Genomic DNA, 22,186 nt, shown 5'->3' with positions numbered 1-22,186 from the left:
AGTGTCGGGTGTACAGGGAGGGGTGTGCAGTGTCGGGTGTACAGGGAGGGGTGTGCAGGGAGGGATGTGCAGTGTTGGGTGTATAGGGATGGGTGTGCAGTGTAGGGTGTACAGGGAGGGGTGTGCAGTGTCGGGTGTACAGGGAGGGGTGTGCAGTGCCGGGTGTACAGGGAGGGGTGTGCAGTGTCGGGTGTACAGGGAGGGGTGTGCAGTGTCGGGTGTACAGGGAGGGGTGTGCAGTGTTGGGTGTACAGGGAGGGGTGTGCAGTATTGGGTGAACAGGGAGGGGTGTGCAGTGTAGGGTGTACAGGGAGGGGTGTGCAGTGTTGGGTGTACAGGGAGGGGTGTGCAGTGTCGGGTGTACAGGGAGGGGTGTGCAGTGCCCCATGTACAGGGAGGGATGTGCAGTGTCGGGTGTACAGGGAGGGGTGTGCAGTGTCTGGTGTACAGGGCGGATGTACAGGGAGGGTGTACAGTGTTGAGTGTACAGGGAGGGGTGTGCAGTGTAGGGTGTACAGGGAGGGGTGTGCAGTGTTGGGTGTGCAGGGAGGGGTGTGCAGTGTCGGGTTTACAGGGAGGGTGTGTAGAGTCGGGTTTACAGGGAGGGTGTGTAGTGTCGGGTGTACAGGGAGGGGTGTGCAGTGTCGGTGTACAGGGAGGGGTGTGCAGTGTCGGGTGTACAGGGAGGGGTGTGCAGTGTTGGGAGTACAGGGAGGGTGTGTAGTGTCGGGTGTACAGGGAGGGTGTACAGGGAGGGGTGTGTAGTGTCGGGTGTACAGGGAGGGTGTACAGGGAGGGGTGTGCAGTGTCGGTGTACAGGGAGGGGTGTGCAGTGTCGGGTGTACAGGGAGGGGTGTGCAGTGTTGGGAGTACAGGGAGGGTGTGTAGTGTCGGGTGTACAGGGAGGGTGTACAGGGAGGGTGTACAGGGAGGGGTGTGCAGTGTCAGGTGTATAGGGAGGGTGTGTAGTGTTGGGTGTACAGGGAGGGTGTACAGGGAGGGGTGTGCAGTGTCGGGTGTGCAGTGACGGATGTACAGGATGGGGTGTGCAGTATTAGGTGTACAGCTTGGAGTGTGCAGTGTCGGTGTACAGGGAGGGGTGTGCAGTGTTGGGTGTACAGCGAGGGGTGTGCAGTGTCCCATGTACAGGGAGGGGTGTGCAGTGTCGGGTGTACAGGGAGGGTGTGCAGTATCGGGTGTACAGGAAGGGGTGTGCAGTGTTGGTGTACAGGGATGGGTGTGCAGTGTAGGGTGTACAGGGAGGGGTGTGCAGTATTGGGTGTACGGGGAGGGGTGTGCAGTGTCGGGTGTACAGGGAAGGGTGTACAGTGTCCCATGTACAGGGAGGGATGTGCAGTGTCGGGTGTACGGGGAGGGGTGTACAGTGTCCCATGTACAGGGAGGGGTGTGCAGTGTTGGGTGTACAGGGGTGGGTGTGCAGAGAGTGTGCAGTGTCGGGTGTACAGGTTGGGGTGTGCAGTGTCGTATACAGGGAGGGGTGTGCAGTGTTGGGTGTACAGGGAGGGGTGTGCAGTGTTGGGTGTACAGCGAGGGGTGTGCAGTGTCGGTGTACAGGGAGGGGTGTACAGGGAGGGGTGTGCAGTGTCGGGTGTACAGGGAGGGGTGTGCAGGGAGGGGTGTGCAGTGTTGGGTGTACAGGGATGGGTGTGCAGTGTTGGGTGTACAGGGAGGGGTGTGCAGTGTTGGGTGTACAGGGAGGGGTGTGCAGTGTTGGGTGTACAGGGAGGGGTGTGCAGTGTCGGGTGTACAGGGAGGGGTGTGCAGTGTTGGGTGTACAGGGAGGGGTGTGCAGGGAGGGGTGTGCAGTGTTGGGTGTACAGGGAGGGATGTGCAGTGTTGGGTGTAAAGGGAGGGGTGTGCAGGGAGGGGTGTGCAGTGTCGGTGTACAGGGGGGGGGGTGTGCAGTGTTGGGTGTACAGGGAGGGGTGTGCAGTGTTGGGTGTACAGCGAGGGGTGTGCAGGGTTGGGTGTACAGGGAGGGGTGTGCAGTGTTGGGTGTACAGGGAGGGGTGTGCAGTGTTGGGTGTACAGGGAGGGGTGTGCAGGGAGGGGTGTGCAGTGTCGGTGTACAGTGGGGGGTGTGCAGTGTTGGGTGTACAGGGAGGGGTGTGCAGTGTTGGGTGTACAGCGAGGGGTGTGCAGTGTCGGGTGTACAGGGAGGGGTGTGCAGTATCGGTGTACAGGGAGGGGTGTGCAGGGAGGGGTGTGCAGTGTCGGGTGTGCAGAGAGGGGTGTGCAGGGAGGGGTGTGCAGTGTCGGGTGTGCAGAGAGGGGTGTGCAGTGTCGGGTGTGCAGAGAGGGGTGTGCAGTGTAGGGTGTACAGGGAGGGGTGTGCAGTGTAGGGTGTACAGCGAGGGGTGTGCAGTGTCGGTGTACAGGGAGGGGTGTGCAGGGAGGGGTGTGCAGTGTTGGGTGTACAGGGAGGGGTGTGCAGTGTCGGGTGTGCAGAGAGGGGTGTGCAGTGACGGGTGTACAGGATGGGGTGTGCAGTGTCGGGTGTACAGGGAGGGGTGTGCAGGGAGGGGTGTGCAGTGTCGGGTGTACAGGGAGGGGCGTGCAGTGTCGGTGTACAGGGGGGGTGTGCAGTGTCGGGTGTATAGGGAGGGTGTACAGTGTTGGGTGTACAGGATGGGGTGTGCAGTGTCGGGTGTACAGGGAGGGGTGTGCAGTGTTGGGTGTACAGGGAGGGGTGTGCAGTGTCGGGTGTACAGGGAGGGATGTGCAGTGTTAGATATACAAAGTGGGCCGTGCGGTGTCATGTGGGGCTGTTTGTGTTGACATTTTTAATACTAAATTGTTACCCGTCCTATTTTGAACCATTTAGACACTGGAGTTTAAGTTGAAAGGAAATCCCCTTGATGCCAGATCTACTCTGCAGATTCAGCTGAAAGGCAAAGATAAAGTTGGAAAGGGCAGGTAACATTATTCTGCGCTTTGCAAAGAGGATGCTCATCGAGTTGTTCCCCTATTCAATACGATGGTTGTTGATCCTTGATCTCAATGCCATCTTTCCGCTTTCTCCCCAGACGCCTTGATGCCAATAAAATGTAAACAATTATCTATCTCTTTCTTGAACACATTGAGTGACTTTAGCCTTCTGTGGTAGAGAATTTCACTAAAGAAAAGTCACCATAGTCCCAGATGACCATAGGCTGAATGGTGGTAGTTTTTAACCTGAGGATCACCACTCCTCGGGCGAGGGACAAGGTTGAGTAGATGACGCTGTCAAGAATAACCTCAGCCAGTCCGGGAATTGAACCCGCGCTGCTGGCCTCGCTCTGTATCACGAACCAGCCGTCCAGTCAACTGAGCGAAACTGGCCCTCTCTCAGTCCTAAATGGTCCAACCTATCTCCTGAGACTGCGTCCCCTGGTTCTACATTCCCCACCCAGAGAAAACATCCTCCCTGTATCAAGTCTGTCCATCCCTAGGGCAGCACGGTGGCCTAGTGGTTAGCACAACCGCCTCACGGACTGAGGTCCCAGGTTCGATCCCGGCTCTGGGTCACTGTCTGTGTGGAGTTTGCACATTCTCCCCGTGTCTGCGTGGGTTTCGCCCCCACAACCCAAAAATGTGCAGAGTAGGTGGATTGGCCATGCTAAATTGCCCCTTAATTGGAAAAAATAATTGGGTAATCTAAATTTTAAAAAAAAGTCTGTCCATCCCTGTTTAGCCATGATGTGGAGATGCCGGCGTTGGACTGGGCACAGTAAGAAGTCTTACAACACCAGGTTAAAGTCCAACAGGTTTGTTTCGAATCGCTAGCTTACAAAGCACAGTTCCTTCATCAGGTGACCCTGTTAGAATTGAATAAGATTCAATCAGACCTCCTCTCATCCTTCTAAACTGGAGTGAATACAGGCCCAGTCCAACCAATCTCTCCTCCTAGGACAGTCCCGTCAATCCCGCTATCAGCCGAGTGGCGTACATACATATGGTGGCCACCTTGGGTGGTCCCTGGACAAAGGGAAACCCCGGATTGCAGGGGCACATCCATATGGCACACACAAAGATGGAGTTGAGGCAGCACTCCTCAGGCAAGTATATCCTTTCTTAGTTAGGGAGACCAAAGTTGTACGCAATACCCCATGTGTGGTCTTTCCAAGGCCCCGTAGAACCGCAGTAAGATATCTCTACTTCTGAACTCAAACCCCTCTTGCAATGAAAGCCAACATACCATTTGCCTCCCTCATTCCTTGCCCCTCCACTTTCATTGAAGGACACCCAGATCCCTTTGTACACCTACACCCCCCCCCCCCCCCCCCCAATATGTCGGCATCTAAACAATATTCTTCCTTTCTCTTTTTCACGCTGAGGAGTATAACTTCACATTCAATTGTATTGCATCTGGGGTGGCATGGCAGCGCACAGTGGTTAGCACTGCTGCCTCACGGCGCCGAGGTCCCAGGTTCAATCCCGGCCCCGGGTCACTGTCCGTGTGGAGTTTGCACATTCTCCTTGAGTTGCGTGGGTTTCGCCCCCACAACCCAAACATGTGCAGGGTAGGTGGATTGGCCACGCTAAAATTGCCCCTTAATTAGAATAAATGAATTGGGTACTCTAAATTTGTAAAAAAAAAATAACTGCATCTGCCATGTGTTTGCCCGCTCACTCAATTGTCTAAATCACCTTGAATCCTCCTTGCACCCTCCTCACCACTCATAATTCCACCCAGTTTTGTGTCCTTGGCAAACTTGCAAATGTTACATTTGCTTCCCTCATCCAGGTCATTTAAATATATCTTCAGCAGCTGAGGGCCAAGCACTGATTGCTGCGCTACCCCACGAGTCACTGACTGCCACTTGGAAAAAAACTCTTATATTCCCACTCTCTCAAGGTGATCATGGCTGACCTTCTACCCCAACTCCATCTATGCCACATGGGTGGTCCCTTTGTCTAGGGGCCATCCAAGATGGCCGCCGTCTGTGTGTACGCCATATGGATGTGTCCCTGCGCTCCGGGGTCTCCCTTTGTCCAGGGGCCACCCAAGATGGCCGCCGTCTGTGTGTACGCCATATAGATGTGTCTCTGCGCTCCAGGGTCTCCCTTTGTCCAGGGGAAACCCAAGATGGCCACCGTCTGTGTGTAGGCCATATGGATGTGTCCCTGCGCTCCGGGGTGTCCCTTTGTCTAGGGGTCACCCAAAATGGCCATCATCTATGTGTGCACCATATAGATGTGCCCCTGCACTCCAGGATTTCCTGTTGTTTGAGGGCCCACAAAATTGGCTGTCTGTGCTCTAAATAAGGTTCTTGGGGAGAAAAAGTCACGTCCTACGAGGGAAAAAAAAATCTTCCATCACTATTACACCACATCAGATCTCCCAAGCCATGTCAAAGTCCTTGACACGATTAATTACTTCGATGTGTCGATCCCCGCCACTTTGAAGTGGAAAGCAGTTGCCAAGTTGAGCACAGCAAGTTCCCGCTCACGGCAATACGATGAATGAGTGAGTCGGTCATTTGGCAGTGTTGAAGGAGGAACGCTGAGCAGGAACTCCATCTCTTGCTGCTGTTGTGAATATCCCCTGCAGGATCTTGAACATTCGTACTGAATAGGCAGAGGAAGACTCTCTTTCCAACTCCTGGTACGAATTTGGAGCCGCCTCGGGCCTGCTCCGCCATTCAATAAGATCATGGCCTCACCTCCACATTCCACCCCCGATAACTCCCTTGCCAGTCAAGAATCTATCGACCTCCACCTTAACGCTGTTAATTGGCCCTGCCCCCCGCCCCTCCCCACCCACCGCTCTCTAGCTAAGAGAGACACAAAGGCGCTCAACCCTCCGAGATTAAAAAATAATTCTTCTCATCTCCGTCTTAAGTGGGAGGTCACCTATTTTTGAACTGTGTTCCCCCCCTCGTTCCAGAGTCTGCCACAAGGAGAGAGGTTCTCTTAGCATCCACCCTATCAAGTCCCCTCAGGATCTTGTATAATTCAGTTAAATCATCCCTGAAGTTTCTACACGGCAATGGACACAGGCCCAACCTTTTCTCATTGGATTCCCCTCCCAGGTATTATTGAGGGAATGTTGCCAAATTCTGTAAATTGGATGACGCGCTGAAGTGCTTAGGCCCTTGTTTCTCAGAGGCTTGAGTGTGAGTTATCAGTGACGAGGGTGGCTAAGTAAGACCATAAGACATAGGAGCAGAATTAGGCCACACGGCCCATCGAGTCTGCTCCGCCATTGAATCATGGCTGATATTTTTCTCATCCCCATTCTCCTGCCTTTTCCCCATAACCCCTGATCCCCTTATTAATCAAGAACCTATCTATCTCTGTCTTAAAGACACTCAGTGATTTGGCCCCCACAGCCTTCTGCGGCAAAGAGTTCCACAGATTCACCATCCTCTGGCTGAAGAAATTCCTCCTCATCTCTGTTTTAAAGGATCGTCCCTTTAGTCTGGGATGGTGTCCTCTGGTTCTAGTTTTTCCTACAAGTGGAAGCATCCTCTCCACGTCCACTCTATCCAGGTCTCTTCGTACAGGACAGAGCCATAAGACCATAACACATAGGAGCAGAATTAGGCCACTTGGCCCATCGAGTCTGCTCCGCCATTCAATCATGGCTGATATTTTTCTCATCCCCATTCTCCTGCCTTCTCCCCCTAACCCCTGATCCCCTTATTAATCAACAACCTATCTATCTCTGCCTTCAAGACACTCAGTGATTTGGCCTCCACAGCCTTCTGCGGCAAAGAGTTCCACAGATTCACCACCCTCTGGCTGAAGAAATTCCTCCTCATCTCTGTTTTAAAGGATCGTCCCTACAGAGGCTGTGCCCTCTGGTTCTAGTTTCTCCAACAAGTGGAAACATCCTCTCCACGTACACTCTATCCAGGCCTTGCAGTATCCTGTAAGTTTCAATGAGATCTCCCCTCATCCTTCTAAACTCCAACGAGTACAGGCCTAAAGTCCTCAACTGCGCCTCATACGACAAGCTCTTCATTCCAGGGATCATTCTTGTGAACCTCCTCTGGACCCTTTCCAAGGCCAGCACATCCTTCCTTGGATACAGGGCCCAAAACTGCTCACAATACTCCAAATGGGGTCTGACCAGAGCCTGATACAGCCTCAGAAGTACATCCCTGCTCGTGACCACGTAACCCGCGGTGACGGGATATTATCTTTCCTGTTCCCCCACAGACTTCTTGGGACCATCAACGTCCGGCTCGCCAACCTGGTCGGAGAGAGGAGCAAAAATGTGTCTTTCGTCAAAGTTCCTCTGCTGGATAAGAGGAAACAGAAAACGAAGGTGAGGTTTCTGACCTCCTCCCTACCAACCCAGTGTCAAGCCGTCCCATTTCTATACTCTTTTTGAACAGAACTAAAAAGCAGTGAATTCAACAAGAATGGCCCTTTTTTATATATGCTGAAGATACATAATCAGTATCCTCCACCTAGCACAGTTGCTTCACAGCTCCTGGGTCCCAGGTTCGATTCCCGGCTTGGGCCACTGTCTGTGCGGAGTCTGCACGTTCTCCCCGTGTCTGCGTGGGTTTGCTCCGGATGCTCCGGTTTCCTCCCACAATCCAAAGATGAGCTGGTCAGGTGGATTGGCCATGATTAAATTGCCCTTAGTGTCCAAGAAAGATTAGGTGGCGTTGCTGGGTTACGGGGATAGGGTGGGGGTGCTCCATCCAAGGGCCGGTGCACACTCGATGGGCCGAATGGCCTCCTTCTGCACTGTAAATTCTATGATTTACCTTACAATACAATTGACATAACATTAACGCCTCTTTCCGCCATTGGCGGCTGTGCCTATGTGGCCTGGGCTCGAAGCCCCCCTATTTCCCCCTTTAAGATGCCCCTCAAAGTTTCCTCCTTCGATCAAGATCTGAGTCACCTGTCCTAAAATATGCCTCAATGTCAGATCAGGCTCCTGAGAAGCGCCTTTCCAAGTTTTGCCGTGTTAAAAGTGCTGTGTAGGGCAGCACGGTGGCACAGTGGGTTAGCCCTGCTGCCTCACGGCGCCGAAGTCCCAGGTTCGATCCCGGCTCTGGGTCACTGTCCGTGCGGAGTTCGCACATTCTCCCCGTGTCTGTGTGGGTTTTGCCCCCACAACCCAAAGATGTGCGGGGTAGGTGGATTGGCCACGCTGAATTGCCCCTTAATTGGTAAAAAATATATAATTTGGGTACTCTACATTTATTAAAAAATGCTGTGTAAATGCAAGGTGCTGGTATTGTACATAAACGCAAGCTGTTCGTTATGAGGCCCTCTGTGACCGAGGGAACCTTCCGGCACTCCGGGCTGTTGAAGGACGACCAGTGCTTGGACTGCAGCAGGACCCAGAGTAGGCCGGGCCGTGCCGGGCTGGGGATGAAACAGAAACCGAATTGCTGGAAACTCATGCATTTGCTTCTCGCCGCCCTCTCGTTTTCAGAACGCACTCAACTTTGAAATCTCCTATCAGCCCCCCCTCGTCAGTAAAAAAGAGAAAGTCGAGGGTAAGTGAGACACTCCTTGCGCGTTTTGTGTTAAGCACAGGTAATTGGCTCTCAACTTACCGATCGTAGAGAATGTAACGGCCGGTGTTGGAAAACGATCACACTGGTAACTAACGTAGAGGCGTCAGCATTTAAGTTTACAGAGATAGGTCAAGGGGTTCAGTGGTTGGAAATGACGGCTAATAAATTTCAACGCAGTTAGGCATGAGAAGGTCCACCCTTGGACCAAAGAATGATAGATCGGCATGTTTTCAAGGGGTCAGTAGTTACAAACGGGGATGCAAAAGGGTTTGCAGCGAGCTAGCGTGTTCAGTGGGCCATATGGGCGCCTTCTGTCCTGTTGTGACTCCATTCACCCAGATAATAATAATTTTTATTATTGTGACAAGTATTGGCAAATTCCTTCTTTCTTTTTTTAAAAAATAATTTTTATTGGAATTTTTTACAGAAAATATAAAAATATAACAACAAGTATAGCAACAAGCAGTAATATGCAACTAACAGCCCCATAACACCCACACTTCCCCCCATACCATAACATCACATGTATCACACTCCCCCCCCCCCCCCCCCAACAAGAGAACTGAACCATAAATTAAAATTAAATAAATCAAATTTAAATAAAATAAGCAAACATAATCAACGTCCCCCCCCCCCCCCACCCCCCCGGGTTGCTGCTGCTACTGTCCCCGTACCCTATCGTTGAGCCAGAAAGTCGAGGAAAGGTTGCCACCATTTAAAGAACCCTTGCACCGATCCTCACAGGGCAAATTTAACCTTCTCAAGCTTAATGAAGCCCGCCATGTCATTGATCCAGGTCTCCACGCTTGGGGGCCTCGCGTCCTTCCACTGTAGCAAAATCCTACGCCGGGCTACTAGGGACGCAAAGGCCAGCACACCGGCCTCTTTCGCCTCCTGCACTCCCGGCTCTACCCCAACCCCAAAGATCGCGAGTCCCCATCCTGGCTTGACCCTGGATCCCACCACCCTTGACACTGTCCTCGCCACCCCCTTCCAGAACTCCTCCAATGCCGGGCATGCCCAGAACATATGGGCATGGTTCGCTGGACTCCCCGAGCACCTGACACACCTATCTTCGCCCCAAAGAACCTACTCATCCTCGTCCCAGTCATGTGGGCCCTATGCAGCACCTTGAATTGGATGAGGCTAAGCCGTGCACACGAGGAGGAAGAATGTACCCTCTCCAGGGCATCAGCCCATGTCCCGTCTTCGATCTGTTCCCCCAGTTCCCCCTCCCATTTCGTTTTCAGCTCCTCTACTGACGCCTCTTCCACCTCCTGCATAAGCTTGTAGATATCGGATATCTTCCCCTCCCCGACCCAGACCCCCGAGAGCACCCTGTCACTCACCCCCCTCGCGGGGAGCGCAGGGAACCCGAGAGCACCCTGTCACTCACCCCCAAATTCCTTCTTTCTAATAGCACTAGATAGGGTAGGTGCAACGGTGATGGCTCCCAGAACCAGGGGGTCACCTGAGTATACAGGTCAGACCATTTCGGACAGAGATGGGGAGAAATTTCTTCACCCAGAGAGTGGTCGGCCTGTGGAATTCGCTACCCCAGGAAGCAATTGGCGGTGAAACATTGCATGTTTTCAAGGAGCAGTTAGATATAGCACTTGGAGCGAAGCAGATCAAAGGATATGGGGACGAAGGGAGTTAGGGTTCGGGTTAGGCTATTGATTTGGATGATCAGCCATGGTCAATAATGAATGGCAGAGCCGTCTCGAAGGGCCAAATGGCTTCCTGCTAATCCTATTTTCTATGTTTCCGTGTGTGTGTGTATACGTGTGTGTGTGTGTACACGTGTGTGTTTGTGTATGTGTGTGTATATACGTGTGTACGTGTGTGTGTATCTGTGTGTGTCTACGTGTGTACTTGTGTGTGCATACGTGTGTGTACTTGTGTGTACATGTGTGAGTGTACGTGTGTGTGTGTGTGTGTGTACATGTACATGAGTACGTGTGTGTGTGTACGTGTGTGTCTGTGTGTACACTCCCCAGGCAACACTCGATCTGTGTTCTCAGGCAAAGTGGAGCATCCAGAGCTGCAGGACACAAGCGTTCCCAGACTGCAGGAAGCTCTGCAGCAGTCCCGATCGCCGACGCCAGAAATCAGCTCCATCAGGGAAACCGCAAAGCTCACGAGGAGGTTTGCAGACAAAGCACAGGACTTCCAGGTAAAAGGGGGAGGAGAGCTACATCAGAAAACCACGAGTGTCATCAGGTATCGTTCACTTGGGCACAGTCTCGCAGTTGGTTGCATGTAACTGTTGAACTTGCTCCGTTTAGTCAGTTGAAAGAGAGAATGATCAGTCAGGTAAAGGCTTTCAACTGAGTGGCATGAGCGGAGACTCGGTTGCTACGCGATAATCCTGTACCTGAGAGCCTTACATTGAGGGGATATGTTAGAGTTAGGTTATGAAGCATGCCATCCCACTGTTTGAAGAGCAAGGTGCTCTCTTCAATTGCCTTGGCCAACATTCATCCTTCAACCAATCCATTGGGGAGGAGGGGCCGGGGGGGACCAGTAAGCTGACCGTCTATCCCATTCTGTCGTCGGCTAGTGTTGCTGCAGCTGTACAGGGCACAGCTGGAGTACTGTGGACAGTTTTGTACACAGCATTGGGAACAGTTCGAAGGATGTTCACTTGGCTGATCCCTGGGAGGAAGGGGTTTGTCATATGGGGAAAGGTTGAGCAGGCTGGGCCCATACGCATTGGAGTTCAGAAGAATGGGAGATGATATCAGTGAAACACACCAGGTTCTGAGGGGTAGGTTTGACAGGGTGGATTTTCAGAGGATCTTTCCGCTGCTGAGGGAATCTAGACCTCGGGGACACAGTTTGAGAAGAAGGGGACTTCCGTTTAACATGTAGCTGAGGAGGGTTTTTGTTCTCAGAGGATCATTAGACTTTGGACTTCTAGCCCCCAGAGAGCAGTTGGGGATGGGTCATTGTCCTTGTTCGAGGCCTGGGTCATTGACCATGTTGGGGCCTAGGTCATTGACCATGTTCAAGGCCTGGGTCATTGACCATGTTCAAGGCCTGGGTCATTGACCATGTTCAAGGCCTGGGTCATTGACCATGTTCAAGGCCTGGATCGTTAACCATGTTCAAGGCCTGGGCCATTCCCATGTTTAAGGCCTGGGTCATTGACCATGTTCAAGGCCTGGGTCGTTAACCATCTTCAAGGCCTGGGCTGTTCCCATGTTCGAGGCCTGGGTCATTGACCATGTTCAAGGCCTGGGTCATTGACCATGTTCAAGGCCTGGGTCATTGACCATGTTCAAAGCCTGGGTCATTGACCATGTTCAAAGCCTGGGTCATTGACCATGTTCAAAGCCTGGGTCATTGACCATGTTCAAAGCCTGGATCGTTAACCATGTTCAAGGCCTGGGCCTTTCCCATGTTTAAGGCTGGGTCATTGACCATGTTCAAGGCCTGGGTCATTGACCATGTTCAAGGCCTGGGTCATTGACCATGTTCAAGGCCTGGGTCGTTAACCATCTTCAAGGCCTGGGCTGTTCCCATGTTCGAGGCCTGGGTCATTGACCATGTTCAAGGCCTGGGCTTTTGACCATGTTCGAGGCCTGGGCCGTTCACTATGTTCGAAGCCTGGGTCATTGACCATGTTCAAGGCCTGGGCTTTTGACCATGTTCGAGGCCTGGGCCATATGTTCGAAGCCTGGATCGTTGACCATGTTTAAGGCCTAGTTCATCAAGCAGGAGAGTGAAGCTATGGGCAGAATTCTGATCAGTCTTATTAAATGGAGGAGCAGATTCGAGGGGCCACATCATCCACTGCTGCTCCTATTGCTTCTGATATTTGTGCTGTTTCATGGGGCATCCATACCTCAATAGCTGTGGCTGGAAACCATCCTTCTCTGTGTGGCACTCGCTACAATAAAGTGTCTGTGAAGTTGGTGAGCTCTCAGGCAGGCTACATGTGTAACTAGCCAGTGAAGCTCCACGTCGGTGCCGTGACTTTGCAGTCACCCTGCTTTGTAAAGGGAGGATTCCTTTGCTTTTGGTTAGAAGCTGGGCTAAGGAAAAACAGGAATATGGAAGAGTTTTATGGTGTAAATAAGGGGAAGCTCGCCACTGCGGCCTGCGCACCATTTTGTTGACCGTTGCCTACGCGCAGTGTCGCCGCACTCCGCAGATTTACGCCCGCGTTATTCCAACCTGTGGACTGAAGTGAATCAAGGGCCAAGCAAAGTGAGGGAAATGCCGATTGCTCACAACGTTGACTGTGAGAGCCGTGCGTGCGCTCCCTCTGCGCCGATCAAGCATGAATATTTATTTTATGTTCACCGTTTGAAGTTGATGACAGTTCTATTTATCTGTGAATGATTGAGCATTTTTCATTGTGAAGTATTGGGCGTGTGCGTTTAATGTATTTAATGGCGTTCGTGAGTTCATGGTTAGTGAAGGAGCCCGATTTTCAATCTTGCGGCCGCTGTGATAAAGGAGGGCCACTCATGGGGCCTACTCTCTAGCCTATATTGCCCTGGGCTATAGACAGAGAGGAGGGAATGTGCAACGGGACCTGGGTGCCTTGTACACCATTCACTGAAGGTAAGCATGCAGGTAAAGAAGGCAAATGGTTTGTTGGCCTTCATTTCGAGTACTGAAGCAGGGATGTGTTGCTGCAATTATGCAGGGCCTTGGTGAGGCCACATCTGGAGTATTGTGGGCAGTTTTGGTCTCCTGATCTGAGGAAGGATGTTCTTGCACTAGAGGGAGTACAGCAAAGGTTTACCAGACTGATTCCTGGGATCATGGGTCATATGAGGAGAGATTGAATTAGTTAGGATTATATTTGCTGGCTATTATAAGAATGGTGGGGGGATCTCTTAGAAGAAAAATTCTGACAGGACTAGACAAGGTAGATGCAGGAAGGATGTTCCCAGTGGTGGGGGAATCAAAAACCAGGGGTCACAGTCTCAGGATACGGGGTAAACCATTTAGGACAGAGGTGAGGAGAAATTTCTTCACCTAGAGAGTGGTCAGCCTGTGGAATTTGCTACCACAGAAAGTAGTGAGGCAAAAAATTGTATGTTTTCAAGAAACAGATATAGCACTTGGGGCTAAAGGGATCAAAGGATATGGGGGAAAGCAGGAACTGGTTAATGTGTTAGATGATCAACATGTTCATAATGAATGGCGGAGCAGGCTCGAAGGGCCGAATGGCCTCCTCCTGCTCCTATTTTCTCTGTTTCTATAGATAGAAGAGCACTGGGGCAGTGGTGTGAGAGGAGAGCTGTGAGACTTTCAATAAGCTTTCTCAGTAAAGGAAAGCTCTGTGCCCTGGCCTTGGCTTCACCAGTCAGATAGGATTGTCCTGGCAGCGTGGTGTCGTGGCCTGGATTGCACTGTCTGCCAGGGCACTGCAGGCAGGTTCAATAGAATCTTTCACAATGGACAAAATGAAAACCCTCTCAGTGTTACAATGGGGGCCAACATGAGCAAGATGGGCCAAATGGCTGCGCGTTGCTGCAAAGGAGCGAGCTGTGACATTTCCTTGTCGTTAGGTTCGAATCCGCATCATCGAGGGCCGCCAGCTGCAAGGTGCCAACATCAGACCAGTGGTGAAGGTGTACGTTGGGGACAATTCTTTCCGAACAAGAATCAAACGGGGGAACAACCCCTTCTTCGACGAGGTAGGTGGCACCGCTTTTATTCTGCAGCAGGCGACTCGGATAGATAGATAATTAATTCTTTGAAAATTCATCCTGGTGGCAACCACTGAATTGTGGGGGCAGCACGGTGGCGCAGTGGTTAGCACTGCTACCTCACGGCCCCGAGGACCCGGGTTCCATCCCGGCCCCGGGTCACTGCCCATGTGGAGTTTTGCAAATTCTCCCCGTGTCTGCGTGGGTTGCACTCCCACACTGGGCTAAATCGCTGGCTTTTAAAGCAGACCAAGGCAGGCCAGCAGCACGGTTCAATTCCCCTATCAGCCTCCCCGAACAGGGGCCGGAATGTGGCGACTAGGGGCTTTTCACAGTAACTTCATTGAAGCCTACTCGTGACAATAAGCGATTTTCATTTCATTTTCATTTCAATCCAAAGGTGTGCAGGCTAGGTGGATTGGCCACGCTAAATTGCCCCTTACTTGGAAAAAAAAGAATTGGGTACTCAAAATGTAGAAGAGAAAATAATTGTGGCGATTCGAATGATACAAGTCATCTTAATCATAGGCAATCATTAAAAGAAAAATCAGGTCTAAAATAATAAATTTGTACAATTTTGAACAATTGAGTATACAAATAAATGCAACATGTTACAAAGTGTAGGTCTCGTTAATTTACAGGATAGAAATGAAAGGTGTGCTATACTCTGTATCTTGTAGTAAAGTCCATCGATCTGCTGTCGGGGTGAATGAATTAGATTTTCAATCATAGAACATAGAACAGTACAGCACAGTACAGGCCCTTCAGCCCATGACATTGTGCCGACCATTTATCCTAATCTAAGATCAATCTAACCTAAACCCCTTCAATTTACTGCTGTCCATGTGCCTGTCTAAGAGTTGCTTAAATGTCCCTAATGACTCTGACTCCACCACCTCTGCTGGCAGTGCATTCCACACACCCACCACTCTCTGTGTAAAGAACCTACCTCTGACCTCTCCCCTATACCTTCCTCCAATCACCTTAAAACTATGTCCCCTCGTGACAGCCATTTCAACCCTGGGGAAAAGTCTCTGGCTATCCACTCTATCCATGCCTCTCATCACCTTGTACACCTCTATCAAGTCACCTCTACCTTCGCTCCAGTGAGAAAAGCCCGAGCTCCCTCAACCTTCATTCGCCTGCCCTCCAGTCCAGGCAGCAACCTGGTAAATCTCCTCTGTACCCTCTCCAAAGCATCCACATCCTTCCTATAATGTGGCAACCAGAACTGGACACAACATTCCAAGTGAGGTCTAACCAGAGTTTTTGTAAAGCTGCAGCAAAACCTCGCGGCTCTTAAACTCAATCCTCCTGTTAATGAAAGCCAACACACCATACGCCTTCTTAATAACCCTATCAACCTGGGTGACAAATTTGGGAGATCTATGTACATGGACCCCAAGAGTCCTTTACAAATTGTTTCTGACTCTTATTAAGTAGGGCACTGGGCTGTGTCATTGTCCGTTTGTTCTGTAGCTTATTTACGGAATTTAATCTTTCCTCCTTAATTCCATCGCACATTTACTCGTGCATGGTTGTGGTAAGAGATAGTGGCAATCAAGTGTTTCGAAATCCAGGCGGAGCTTTTTTCCCGCCTTTCAGTAAGGGAAGAACATATCCAGCTGCTTTTGTTCTCAGCCTGGCTTTGCTATGCATTACCAAAGATCCGATTCAGTGCTTGTTTCTGAATGCTTTCGGCGGGCTATTAGCTGGAGGATGGCAGTGGGCAGTAAATATGCAGGTGTCCAAAGTGGGCCAACGTTGATGAGGAGGTTCGCTTGGGTAAGCAGGGATAAACTACCCTTTAGAGAGAGGAGTCCAGAAGGAAGGGTGGCATCATGGTAAAGTTAGAGCTAGCCCAGGGTAGCATGGTGGCGCAGTGGTTAGCACTGCTGCATCACGGCGCCGAGGACCCAGGTTCTATCCCGGTCCCGGGTCACTGTCCGTGTGGAGTTTGCACATTCTCCCCATGTCTGCGTGGGTCTCACCCCCACAACCCAAAGATGGGCAGGGTAGGTGGATTGGCCACGCTAAATTGCCCCTTCATTGTAAAAAATAAAAAATAAATAAATAAATTCCCCTGATTCGGCTGTGGCTAACTTGAAAACCAGAACTGGATTTCTCTTGTGAGATCCGCTTGTAGACTTCTTAAACTGTTTTCGTTTCTTTGGATTAAGATGCCCTTTATCGCTTGTAATTCTCAGAGGCAGCAACGGGGAACTATGGGCTCTCCAGCTCACGGGTACTTGAAATGGCCACTGGGTTTGGACATATTCCTTTTGTTTGCAGAGAATTGTGTATGAATGTATGTCACTTCTAGCGAGCGTTACGATTGATTATGGTACATTGGTTGTTAGTGCAGCCATTGGAGCACTCAGGATTGTTCAGCACGTGATTCCAATCACTAAATATTGTCTTCCACCCACAAGTCTACCTTCACGAGTCAATATACACGTTAGGATTCCTACAGATCCACGCTCTATGACGTTGACCTTACCAGCAAGCTTGTAAGCCGCCTCGGCCAATCAAAGTTGGCTTGCCAACCAACCAGCACCCTTTTCTCTTGTAGTTTAAGTTGTTGTGATTTGTTTGAAATGTGTGTTTGTCCTGATGAGCACAGGACAAAAAACTTTGGCAGTGTGTGTCACTTTTTAGCGATGTTCACGTTCCGAATGACTAAGCAACTGATATTGCTTTTCCCTACGTCAGATTTTCTTCCAGAATTTTCATAAACTCCCAAATGAGGTCTTCAACACGCTTATACACCTGCAGGTAGGTTAACACAGTGTTTAAACTGCTCTTGAGTTATGGTTGAAAGAATTGTTGGACTTGCAGCTCAGAATCGGGCCTTTTGGGCCGCTCCGGTGCTTATGCCTCGTCCCACTCTGAAACTGTGTCAGTACATCTCCCCTGATGGCTTGTCATTGTAACTCTGCTCTCAATGCAGCATTGAAGGGTATCTGGGCCGTGCTTTCTCCTCACTCATCCCCAGGGAGTGGAACGACACTCGGCGAGACTCTGTTCAAATCCTGTCGTGCGAGCTGATCTCCACTGGGACTGCAGTCGGTTGACCTCCACCAAAACCCTGGGCTAGTGAGGGGGAACCAAAATCCAACCCGTTTCCTGCTTTTGGTCCTCGAGAGGGTGGGGAGGGAGATTTACCAGAGCGGTTCCGGGAATGAGGGGGATTTTAGCTCCAAGGTGAGGTTGGAGAAGGCGGGGTTGTTCTCTTCGGAGTGAGGGAGGTCGAGGGGAGATTTGATCGAGTGGACAAGACGGTGACAGGTTTAGTTAAGTTCGACAAATCGAAGCTTGTTCCCCTTAGTTGGTGGTACAAGGACTCGGCCGGTGGGTGGGGAATGCAGATTTTTGGTTTTGGGTGAGGGATAATAATAATCGCTTATTGTCACAAGTGGGCTTCAATGAAGTTACTGTGAAAAGCCCCTAGTCGCCACATTCCGGCGCCTGTTCGGGGAGGTCGGTACGGGAATTGAACCTGCGCTGCTGGCCTTGTTCTGCATGACAAGCCAGCTGTTTAGCCCACTGTGCTAAACCCACCCTCTGTGAAGAATAACATTTTTCCGCAGCAAGTGATAATGAGCTGGAACCCGCTGCCCACATGAGCGATAGAAGCAGAGACGATGAATGATTTCAAAAGGAATTTGGCTGGGCACTCGAGGGGAATAAACTGGCAGGGATACGGGATGCGGCGGGAATGGGACTGACTGGATTGATCTGCAGAGAGCCGGCATGGAATTGATGGGCTGAATGGTTTCCTTCCGTGTCCCTATGACCACGAACTGTTGAAGCCTGCTGGTAGACAGATGTACGTTGTGTCAGAAGAGTTGTAAAACTGTCCCACAAAGTCAGGATCTAATAATATTTATAATAATCTTTATTAGTGTCACAAGTAGGTTTACATTAACACTGCAATGAAGTTATTGTGAAAAGCCCCTAGTCACCACACTCCGGCGCCTGTTCAGGTACACAGAGGGAGAGTTCAGAATGTCCAATCCACCTAACCTGCACGTCTTTCGGGACTTGTGGGAGGAAACCGGAGCACCCGGAGGGAACCCACGCAGACACGGGGGAGAACGTGCAGACTCCGCACAGACAGTGACCCAAGCCGGGAATCGAACATGTACCCCATTGAGCTTCGCGTGAAGGACTGGGTTCCGCTGTGGTTCTATTCAAGGCCGACAAACCTGCCAAATTGCTGTCTGGCCTCGCAGCGAAAGAGTCCGCTCTGGGCTGACAAACCCGTATGCGGCTGGTGTGGTCTACCCCACTTGTCCAAAACGATAACGGGGTTTGGTAGCTTATTTCCTCCGGTTTGGGAATCCGCAGAAAGAGGACACAACCGTAGAATTCTCTGCACAGTTGGAAGTAATTTTCAGAAGAGAATTGGTTGAATTCTTTAAAAAGATAATTGGATAGATCTTCCTCAGAGAATGATGGTCTGAATGAATCCAGGGATGTGATGTTGGGGTTGAAAGCAAATTTCCGCGGATGCTATATCTGAAACGAAAGAGAAAATGCTGGAAAATCTCAGCAGGCCTGGCAACATCTGTAGGGAAAGAAAAGAGCTAACGTTTTGAGTCCGATGATTCTTTGTCAAAGCTAACAGTCAGAGAAAGTGCAAAATATTTATACTGTGGAGTGAGAATGAAAGATGAGTCATAGCCACAGAAACCCAGGGAAACCGGGTGCTAATGGCCACAGAAACCAAGGGGAAAGAGTGCTAATGGCAATCCCCAGAGAGAACAAAAGATGTGAACGGTCAAACAGCAGGGAAACTAACATCAGAGGATGAACTGTAGATGTGGGGGGAGGGGAAGGGGGAAGCAAAGAGGAGAAATGGTAAGGAAAGGTGGGTAAGATTGGGGAGGGGGAAATTAATTATATATTAAGAAAGAAAGAAATGGTAAAAGACAGTTAAAATGAAATGGGATGAAAACAAATGGGTCGAGGTGGGGCTGATCATCTGAAGTTGTTGAATTCGATGTTGAGACCGGAAGGCTGTGGCGTGCCGGAAGATGAGATGTTGTTCCTCCAGTTTGCGTTGAGCTTCACTGGAACATTGCAGCAGGCCAAGAACAGACATGTGGGCATGGCAGCAGGGTCTTTTGCTAAAATGGCAAGCAACAGGAAGGTCAGGATCCTGAATGCGCACAGACCGAAGATGCTCAGCAAAGCGATCACCCAGTCTGCGTTTGGTCTCTCCGATATAGAGGAGGCCACATTGGGAGCACCGAATGCAACAGATCAAATTGGAAGAGATACAAGTGAAATGCTGCTTAACCTGGAATGAGTGTTTGGGGCCTGGGATGTTAAGCATGGAAGAGGTAAAGGGGCAGGTGTTACACCTTCTGCGATTGCATGGGAAGATGCCATGGGTGATGGGAGAGGTACTGGGTATGGTGGAGGAGTGGACTAGATTGTCTCAGAAGGAACGGTCTCTGCTGTTAGGGTTTCTCACTCGTCTAGTCGGGAGAGGGTGCCATAATCTTGCATTGTAATGTCTGGATGAACTGTAACTCACTTGTTGTACGTAGAAATCAAGAAGGGAAAAAAAAAATGCCTGATCCCCTGGTTATCTATAGATTCCTGTCTGTATTTAGAATGGGAATTATCTATGTAAACGTGTCACACTGTAATTGCACCTTCCTGCCAGTACTGGCACTGTTTCATCTCCCAGCTGGTCCGTGCTGCAGAAAAGCTCTTTTCCTCCGACCAACCCTGCCTCCGAGGTTCCATAAAACCATAGAACATGCGCCTTCTGCTAGGTAACCACAGTATAAAATTTTTTTTAAAATGTATTTTATTACAAACATGTATCAAAACAGGTTACAGCGAATAAACACTCCGGGAAACATACTTCCCAATAATCAACTATTTTGATTAAAAATATTTTTTATTCTTCTTCTTTTTCACATTTTCGCCCAGATTTACACCCAACAATAAACAATAATCAGTAACGAATGTAATGCCAATCCCCATATCAATAACAACGATCCCATCCTCCCACCAAACCCCAGACATTAGCCCGCATGCTCACACAAACAAATGACAAAAAGGAATCAGGAATCACCCATAGTCACCATCAACACACACCGCACCCCACCCCCCCCAACCCTCCCAGCCCCCAACCCCCCTAATGTTTGATGTGATCCAATTCTCGAAAGTGCATAATGAATAACACCCATGAATTGTAGATCCCCTCCATCCTTCCCCTCAGTTCAAATTTGACCTTTTCAAGCGTCATGAATTCCAGCAGGTCCCCCCGCCACGCCAGGGCACAGGGTGGAGAGGTTAATCTCCACCCTAACAGGATCCGCCTTCGGGCGATCAACGAGGCGAAGGCTACAACATCTGCCTCCGCGCCCCGTTTCTAACCCCGGTCTGACACCCCGAATATGGCCACCCGAGGGCCCGGGTCCAGTTTCACGTGCACCACTTTAGAGATTGCCCTAAAAACCTCCTTCCAGTATTCCTCCAGCTTTGGACAGGACCAAAACATATGAATGTGGTTTGCGGGCCCCCCCACCGCAACGGTCACACACATATTCTACCCCCTCAAAGAGCCGGCTCATCCTGCCCAATAATGAACTATACAGTCTGTACAGATTTTCCCCATTTTTCAAACCCCCCCCCTCCCCCCGTGACAAAGAGTTCCTCAAAAACGGTCACAAACTTCCCCCACCTTTCCTCAAATCCCCCCGAAGAACCCCTTAACTCATACTTTATCTTCTCTAACCGCAGGGTCGAACAGGCCACCCAACCATGCTGCTACCCCCCGTGGTGATGCCCACCGCCACTCTAGTAAAATCCGCCGCCGTGCAATCAGAGAGGCGAAGGCCACGACATCGGCCTTCCTCCTCTCCATGAGCTCCGGCTTCTCTGAAACCCCAAATATCGCCACCAAAGGGTCCGGGTCCACCCCCTCCTCCACTATCCTGGCTAAGACAGCGAACACTCCCGCCCAGAATCTTCCCAATTTTTCATAACCCCAAAACATGTGCGCGTGATTCGCTGGCCCCCGCCCACACCTCTCACACTCATCTGCTACCCCCTGAAAGAACCCACTCATTCTCGCCCGAGTCATATGCACCCTGTGCACCACCTTAAACTGTATCAGGGTCATCCTTGCACAGGAGGAGGTCCCGTTTACCCTACGCAGTGCCTCACTCCATACTCCCCAATTTATCTCCCCACCCAACTCCGCTTCCCATTTCACCACCGTGTAAAATTCTAAAGACATTTGTAGAAATTGGCAGGTAACTTGCGACCTTGAAATGGTGACTGCATTATGTGTGCACGCCGTGGTCAAATTATAACCTGCCCCCGGCACAATTGGCCCGTAATCCCTGGGTGACGTCTAACGGGCAATTGCCGGGTGGGTCCGAGTGGTCCTTTTCGGTGATTACATGGTCAGATTAAATAGTTCTGCTTTCTGTTGTGCATCAGGCACAGAGCTGAGTACCACCAGCTCTTGAGCTTGGAGAGTGATCATTGCCTTTTGTCCTCACATATTGTTCCCTGTTTCCTCAAGGTGTTGAATTCACGCTCGCTTCGAGTCAATTCCATGATTGGCGTCTTCAAGGTGAGTCTTTTCATGTCGATTTAAGGCTGCACAGGTTTTGGATGCAGTAGATATTGTCAACCAAACGCTTTTGCTTTTGGATTGCCCATAGATCATAGAATTTACAGTGCAGAAGGAGGCCATCCAGCCCATCGAGTCCACACCGGCCCCCGGAAAGAGCACCCCTCCCAAGCCCCACGCCTCCACCCTATCCCCTATATCCCCGCAACCCACCGAACCTGTTTTTGCACACTGAGGGCAATTTTGGACTGTGGGAGGAAACCGGAGCACCCGGAGGAAACTCGCACAGACACGGGGAGAACGTGCAGACTCCGCACAGACAGTGACCCAAGCCGGGAATCGATCCTGGGACCCCGGAGCAGTGAAGCAACTGTGCTAACCAATATGCTACCGTGCTGCCCACGGTATTAATGTGT

At 50.7% G+C, this 22,186-nt stretch overlaps 1 protein-coding gene across 5 annotated transcripts in view; it reads left to right on the top strand.

Moving 5' to 3' along the window:
• The window catches only part of LOC119957434 (myoferlin-like), a 127,169-nt gene that overhangs the window by 6,669 nt on the left and 98,314 nt on the right, over positions 1 to 22,186 (top strand). For 3 of the 5 annotated variants that reach the window (XM_038785501.1, XM_038785503.1, XM_038785500.1), the window contains exons 3-9: positions 2,846 to 2,937; positions 7,168 to 7,276; positions 8,408 to 8,471; positions 10,493 to 10,668; positions 14,024 to 14,152; positions 16,877 to 16,939; positions 21,720 to 21,770. In XM_038785501.1, the coding sequence (XP_038641429.1) occupies positions 2,846 to 2,937; positions 7,168 to 7,276; positions 8,408 to 8,471; positions 10,493 to 10,668; positions 14,024 to 14,152; positions 16,877 to 16,939; positions 21,720 to 21,770 (684 nt within the window). The remainder of the gene's footprint in view (positions 1 to 2,845; positions 2,938 to 7,167; positions 7,277 to 8,407; positions 8,472 to 10,492; positions 10,669 to 14,023; positions 14,153 to 16,876; positions 16,940 to 21,719; positions 21,771 to 22,186) is intronic. The other 2 variants (XM_038785502.1, XM_038785505.1) reach the window with 2 other exon arrangements.

The sequence above is a fragment of the Scyliorhinus canicula genome, chromosome 26 (genome assembly GCF_902713615.1).
Source record: "Scyliorhinus canicula chromosome 26, sScyCan1.1, whole genome shotgun sequence".
NCBI lineage: Eukaryota > Metazoa > Chordata > Chondrichthyes > Carcharhiniformes > Scyliorhinidae > Scyliorhinus > Scyliorhinus canicula.
Note: the sequence above shows the minus strand (reverse complement) of the source record. Positions and strands in the feature narration are given on the sequence as shown.